The following is a 6912-nucleotide window of genomic DNA, read 5'->3' on the forward strand; positions in this document are numbered from 1 at the left end:
AGCATCTCCTATCCAAATTTTATCTATAAATAAGCTTTGTCTATCAGAGATCAACTTAGGATTAGCTGATTAAGCTCTCTTCCAAAATGTAATATACGTTATTTACTCAATCACTGTCATGCGAAGCTCAAGAGTTTAAACATCCTTAAAAAGATAAGTTTAGTTTTCTCGAGTTAGCATCAACTATTAAACAATTTTATGGTTATGCATTGTTCTTAGGGTTCTTTTTTATATAATAGACTTTGATAGCTCTAAATACATGAGAAAATAAAAAAGAATTTGTGTTTCTTACGAGTTGGGCGTCACCTCACTGCTATTGTTCTGGGTACAACCTTCGTGAAATATTTCATCCCTCTTCGATTACTTTGGTGAGAACAACAAGACAAGCTTTTTTGAAATATTGGAATTGAACTTCTAACAGAAAAAAATTATAGCTAATATATCGTTGGTTTCTAACAGTTATTTGGCCCTGGTGTCGCTAATATATGCGGGTCCATTTTTTTTCAGCATACCCGTCAACAGGTGAGATCAGTCCAGTGCAATCTGATAACTATTAGAATATACGTTACAGTTTTTATTAGTTCTGCGGAGTGAATACGTTGTATTGGTGCAGGGTAGGACCTTCAAGTGTTCGCTTTTTAAATATATAATAGAGAGACATGTAACATCTCTAATTAGGGAGGTTAACGAGTCAGGTAAGCACACAATTTTATAACTTATAAGTTCATGTTCATGTTCTACTAAAAAACCATGTAACATCTCTAATTAGGGAGGTTAACCAGTCAGGTAAGCACACAATTTTATAACTTATAAGTTGATGATCATGTTCTACTAAAAGATGGCTAGAAAGGAACTGGGTCAATGCGTTGAAAGTCCCTGACACCCTCATGTTGGATTTCATCTTTTTTCTTTTGGCAAAATGTAATTGATGTTATTTATTTATTTTATTTATTGCACCTAATGGCTGCACTGTCAGGTAGGGATGGGCATTTGGTACTTGGTACCGTTACCGAATTTCCCGTACCGAATTATATTTGGTACCAATTCGGTATCCACTTTTGCCGTTTTTGGTACTGGTACTTTCTTTTTGGTACCGGTCAAATACTGTTTTTATCTTCAAATACTGCTCCCGTACTGAGCATTTTCGGTATCGATACCTACTTTTTGACGATTTTCGGTATCTAATACTTAATTTTTTCAAATATAACCTATTACAATATAAACTTATATTCGTTGGACTCAGTTTTTGAAGCAATACGATATATATTAAAGTAATTATTATTATTATTTAAACACACGTTCACTGCACCAGTAAACTTTGTGTTTTTTTTTTTGCCGATCTTTTGAGTGTATTGTGATTTGGTCGCTGGACATTACAGGGAGAGAAGGTCAAGCATATGATGTGAGAGATCGGGATTCTTTCTGTTCGTCTAAATCACTCACCACACGAAGAGAGAAGGTCAAGGATATAATGTTAATTTTTTTTTCCTATGTTTCAATTCTGATTATTAACTGCTTTAACTTTAATGTAAACTACTTTGAATGTTTGTTTGTTGTAAGATTCTATTATGTGTCCTCGCATCTACATTAGAGTTTTATTGTTCATTTGACTTTTCCAGCCACTTTGATAACCCTTTTTGGAGTTGTTTTGCTCCATGGAGTAAGATGAGTGTTTTCAGATGGTCAACTAGCAAAGGGTATGAAAAAGAATTTTGATAGTTCAAAACAATTATTTTACTAATTTCGTGTTTTCATAACATTCTTATTTTATTTTCAGTATTGTCGTATTTGATTATTTTAGTAACTGAACATTATGAATTGTGAGTTTTTATTGTTTATACTATATTATTCGAAATTGTTTAAAATTTTTACACACTATTTTCATGTTGTTTGTTGGGTCAATTTGACGAAATCGTTTTAATATTGTTTTATCTTTATTTAATTTAAAAATTCTATTAACAATTATTCAGTGTCGTGTAAAAGTTTAATGAAATAATATGTTACATATTAATAAAAATACATGTTAACTAATAAAATTAAACTACCCGGGAAGCAGTCCCGGGTGATAACTTAGTAAAGTCATATAGTAATGAGAACAAGAAGCATATTTTATTCTTAAATGCCTTTTAGACATTTGATACACCTTAAACTTTATATAGCTAATTTAGTAGTAGTAATTAATTAGATGTATGTTCCATAAATCAATCAAGCCTGCTTCTTCTTCTTCTCCAAATAGTAACACTTGTTCTGGTATTTCAAGATCCCCCATACCACTTGCAAAAATCCCATCTCAGGCCACAAAGCTTTCGGAGAATACAATAAACTGTTGGTTGATTGCCACAACAAAAAGTTGCTAAGTCTGGTCTCACCTGAGCTCCTCACCAGTATATCAGGATCAGGAGCCACCCCCATATACATATGCTTCTCCAAATCCACCACTTTTATCACATCATCATCATCATCATCATTAACAATCCCATCGTCGTTCTTTGCACTTGATGGAAGTGCCAAACTCTTCTCCTGACAAGCTTCATAGATAGCTCGTGGGATCTCATGTGATGAAGTATACGCCACACATACCAAAAGATAAGTCTTGGTGTTTTTAGCAGTGGCTTCCATTGCCTTCTCAGCAGCAAGTCGAACCGGCTCATCCAGTCGATTCAGATCACCAATAAACAGCACTCTAATGCCGTATCTGTTTACCATATCCATTTCTTTCAAAACCCCTTGAATCTTTTCATACATTATATCCATAACGTATTGGACTTCATCAGGGCGTCGGTTGAAGTTATCAAGACTGAATGCATACACGGTTACATACTTCACTCCCACCTCGTAGCAGTATTTTAGGACCGACAAAAGTGATGGGAAACCGGCTTTGCAACCTGCGCTCTGATCATCCAGCTTCCACTTCTTGGCGAACCTTCTGTTTCCGTCCATGATGAATGCAATGTGTTGTGGGATTGGACCTGATGACATGAAGGTAAACAGGAGTCTTCTCATGGTGCTGATTAAGCCTCCTAACCACTTGCTAATCACTCCAGATGGTCTTTCTTCTTCCATTCTTTCTGTCACTTTTCACAATTCTTAAAAATGATAAATATCTAAAAGTAAAGTATTCATGTGTTGAAGAATCTGAAAGTATATATATATATGGTGACTAAATAATTAAGAAAAGAAAATACTCATCAAGAAATTTTCAAAAACTTTTAGATTTCGTCTATCAGGCATGTCATCAATCACATGGCGTATGATCATCGATTAAAACTTTAATAATCACAATTCACAAATTTACAACATTGATCGTCTTTCTGTTTTTATAAAGCTTCACACTTAATTATCCATGTTCTACACATGTCCTCTCTACTTTGAATTCTGCAGCCCTTCAAGATTCATTCATATAGGATCACCTTAAAAGATTTTAAAAAAATGATCAATCTTTAAAAGTAAAGTGGTATGACTGGTATCTAAGTATCTTCACTTCAAAGAATTTGAAAGTAATCACTTGTAAGAGCACACGGGGTGGTTACGTTATACCACCCCATCACTCGTTAAGTTATCACGGAACACCGCTGCCTTGGAAGTCATCACGCGTTATTTTTTGAACGCGTTACACATATCACGCGTTGAACTTTGAAAATGGAACGTTGGAAATGACCGTTTGGGTTATTTTTTTTGACCGTTTGGGATGATATTTGAAACATTTTTTTATATAAATCCAACCTATTTCAATACAAAAAATCAACAAACTCTCCAACTATTCTCACACTCAATACAAAAAATCAAAAAACTCTCCAACTCAATCTAAATAATTTTACAAAAAAAACATGGAAGGTTCAAGCAAGAGAGGTGGGGGTTCGAAAAAAAGAGGTTCGGGTACGAAGAAAAATCCCGTAAGACCCAAGGTTCGAGCGAATCTTGGCGAGCCGACGCGCTTTAGGTTGCAAGACGAACCCGACCAAGTCCCACCCTTTCAAACCCAACAATATCCACCCTTTCAATCGCAAACGTACCAAAACCAACCGTTCGTTCCACCGTTTCAACCTCACCAATTTCAACCCCAAACGTATCAAACCCAACCCCACACACTCGACCCACTACTAGAAGACAACACCCTCATCCATCATTTTGCAAACGCATATCGTGAACCACAACAAAGTCTTGACGACGATGAGGAAGAGGAACAAGAAGAAGAGGAAGATGAAGAGGAAGAAGAAGAAAATGATGACGTTCAAGAAATCGCCACAAACGGCCGACAACATTGGACGAGCGAGGAGGAGGTGTCCTTGGTGAAGGCGTATTTGCACATCTCGGAGAATAGGAAACATGGCAACGAGCAAAGAAAGGATGCGTTTTGGAGACGGATCATTAATCATTTTAGGCAACTTCCCGGTGCAAGGATACGAAACATGGACCAAATGACGTCGACGTGGACGGATTTGAACGGGAAAATTAGCAAGTTCAACGCTTGTTTCATTCAAAAGGTATGTTTTTTTATTAAAGTTTAAATATTTTTTCATTGAAAACTGTTTTATAAAAAGCCAGTTTTTTTAATAAAAAAATACAGAAACAGTTTTATAAAAAAAACAGTTTAAAAAAAAACAGAAACAGTTTTTTAATTAAATAAAACAGTAACAGTTTTTTTAATTAAATAAAACAGTAACAGTTTTATAAAAAATAACAGTTTTTTAATTAAAAAAAACAAAAACAGTTTTTTAATTAAATAAAACAGAAACAGTTTTTTTAATTAAATAAAAAAATAGTTTAAAAAAACAGAATTTTTTTTTAAAAAAAACATAACATTTTATATTTTTTGTAGAACCGAAACCCACAAAGTGGAGCGAGCGAGGCGACAATCATGCGAAAAGCAACCGAAGAGTATTGCCGACTATACAAAAAGAGGACTTTTCCACACGTGGGGGCATGGGAAGTTGCGAGACATCACCCGAAGTGGGTCCACGTTGAGTTGGTTGACATGCGTGGTCCTACGGCTCCAGAAAAACGAGGAGGTTCGAAAAGATCAAAGACATCCGATTCGGGGAACTACACGACTTCCGCGTCGGATAACTTGCCGGAAATGAACTTAAACGGCCCCCTTGACGAACCCGATCAACCCGTTGACGACCCCATCGAAGAAGATACACCCACAAGGCCACGACGCAGGAGAGGTGGTGAATCGTCAAGCAAAGGTAAGGAAGCGGTGGCGGAGTCGATCTTCAGAATCGAAGAGGAGAAAATGACCCAATTCAAGAAGGCCGAACAAAGAAAAGAAACAATTATGTCCCTAAAAGTTGAACGCGAGCAGGCGTACAAGGAACACTTGAAAACGATTGAAAGACAAAATGATTTAAAAATCTTGTGTGAAAAGCACGCCCATCTCGACGAACCGTTCAAGTCAATTGTCATTCAACAAAAGCGCGAGATTTGCGCAAAGTGGGGTTGGGAGATGCCACCCGTTTAGTTGTTTTTTTATTTGGCTATGTAATTTATTTTTTAAGTTTAATGAAATTTATAATTGTTTTATTTTTAATTTCTAAATTTTAAAATGAAAATTAAAAAATTTGGGAGTGATAGAATTCCATCACTAGTGATACCACCCCGCCTACATTTCTATCACTAGTGATAGAAATTTGCTTGATGACATGGCATGATTTTATTGGACAGTGAGAGTGATAGAATCTATCACTAGTGAACCACCCCTCCTCCCCTAATAGAAGAAAAAACTGAAGAACTTACAGTGAAATTTAACAGTTGAAGGAAGATAACCCACTTGATTTCTGGACTTAAACTCTAAAGAGTTGTTTAAATTGATGAGAGTATCTATCACAGAAAGAAATAGAGAGAAAAAGACGTGAGTGATGAAATTAAAGAGGGGAGTTATCTTCAAGTACATTCCACAGATAGAAATTTGGAGGCAGCAATTTGTTCGTACATTTGCGTTCATGAAATTAAGCTTTTCCATGAAATACATGTGACTGTACCTTCCTTCTTTTTTGTATTATTTGGTAAATTATATATGCATGCATGCATGCACATATGTATATATAACCTTTAGTAATATCGGACATGGTTTTTTTTCTAGAACTATTATCATTTATATTTATTTATATAAAAAAGAATATTTATAAAACGATATTTTGTAATAAAATATGACTGAACATGCATTTGTAATTTGTGTGTACCGTAGGAAATAACAAGGAAAAAAGGTATGTAAAGAACTCGTATTAGTAAACTTTGTTAGGCGTGTAACCCACGCTTACATAGGTGATGCATTACATGTAAAGCTTTTCTCCGTTGTCTTAAGTCCTAGGCAGATGAAAATAACCATCTGAATTACGCATGTAATGCGCGCCTTGTTGGCATCAAAGGCTTTGTTGTCACGAATGACACTTCTTGAATTCTACCATCTGTTGCGTTGACAGCCGCGAAGCGCGATGGGTTTTTGACTTTAACCCGGATAACTGCCCTTGAGCCATAGAGCTGGTCAAGGACAACCTCGCTGGTGTTTATTTTTGGGGTGATGTGGTAAGACCATTGATCACCCGTTGATCCTCTGGATCTTCTTTGTTTCCTTGCGCACGTTTTTCAGGAGATGCTCCCGCTTGCCACTCTTCAGAGCTTTCTTGATTTCCATACGCAGGTGGATGCGGTCGTCGGTCAAATGACCGGTGTCTTTGTGGAACTCACAGAACAGGCTAAGGTCTTGGCCTTTCTTGCTGCGCATTGGTGGTGGATCTTTGAGATCCAGCTTCTTCGTGTTAAGAACCTCGAGGGGTGTCTTAGTCAATGGAGTCCATTTGTCACACCCCGAAATATCAGATCATTGGTGTGACTGGACCGGTATCTTCATTGCACAGCGGAAGCAAATAAGCTAAGACTTCTAGAAAATGAACGCCACTAAGTACTCGAATC

The 6912-nt window shown here is 36.4% G+C and overlaps 2 protein-coding genes across 3 annotated transcripts; one reads left to right on the plus strand and one right to left on the minus strand.

Moving 5' to 3' along the window:
- Positions 1-2087: 2087 nt before the first annotated feature.
- Positions 2088-5859, minus strand: LOC118479223 (dehydrodolichyl diphosphate synthase 6-like). 2 transcript variants are annotated; one of them, XM_022127065.2, is made up of 2 exons: positions 5737-5859; positions 2088-3074 (listed from the first exon to the last, which is right to left on the minus strand). In XM_022127065.2, the coding sequence occupies exon 2, from the start codon at positions 3061-3063 to the stop codon at positions 2206-2208; it is 858 nt and encodes a 285-aa protein (XP_021982757.1). In that variant the 5' UTR covers positions 3064-3074; positions 5737-5859; the 3' UTR covers positions 2088-2205. The 2 variants fall into 2 exon arrangements, with proteins under 2 accessions (XP_021982757.1, XP_021982758.1); XM_022127066.2 differs by having other exon boundaries at positions 2088-3068; positions 5737-5841.
- Positions 3244-5461, plus strand: LOC118481780. The gene is made up of 3 exons (XM_035977036.1): positions 3244-3248; positions 4160-4484; positions 4820-5461. Exons 1-3 carry the CDS (start codon positions 3244-3246, stop codon positions 5459-5461), a joined length of 972 nt encoding a protein of 323 aa, XP_035832929.1.
- Positions 5860-6912: the final 1053 nt, after the last annotated feature.

The sequence above is a fragment of the Helianthus annuus genome, chromosome 9, assembly GCF_002127325.2.
Source record: "Helianthus annuus cultivar XRQ/B chromosome 9, HanXRQr2.0-SUNRISE, whole genome shotgun sequence".
NCBI classification, from domain to species: Eukaryota; Viridiplantae; Streptophyta; class Magnoliopsida; order Asterales; family Asteraceae; genus Helianthus; species Helianthus annuus.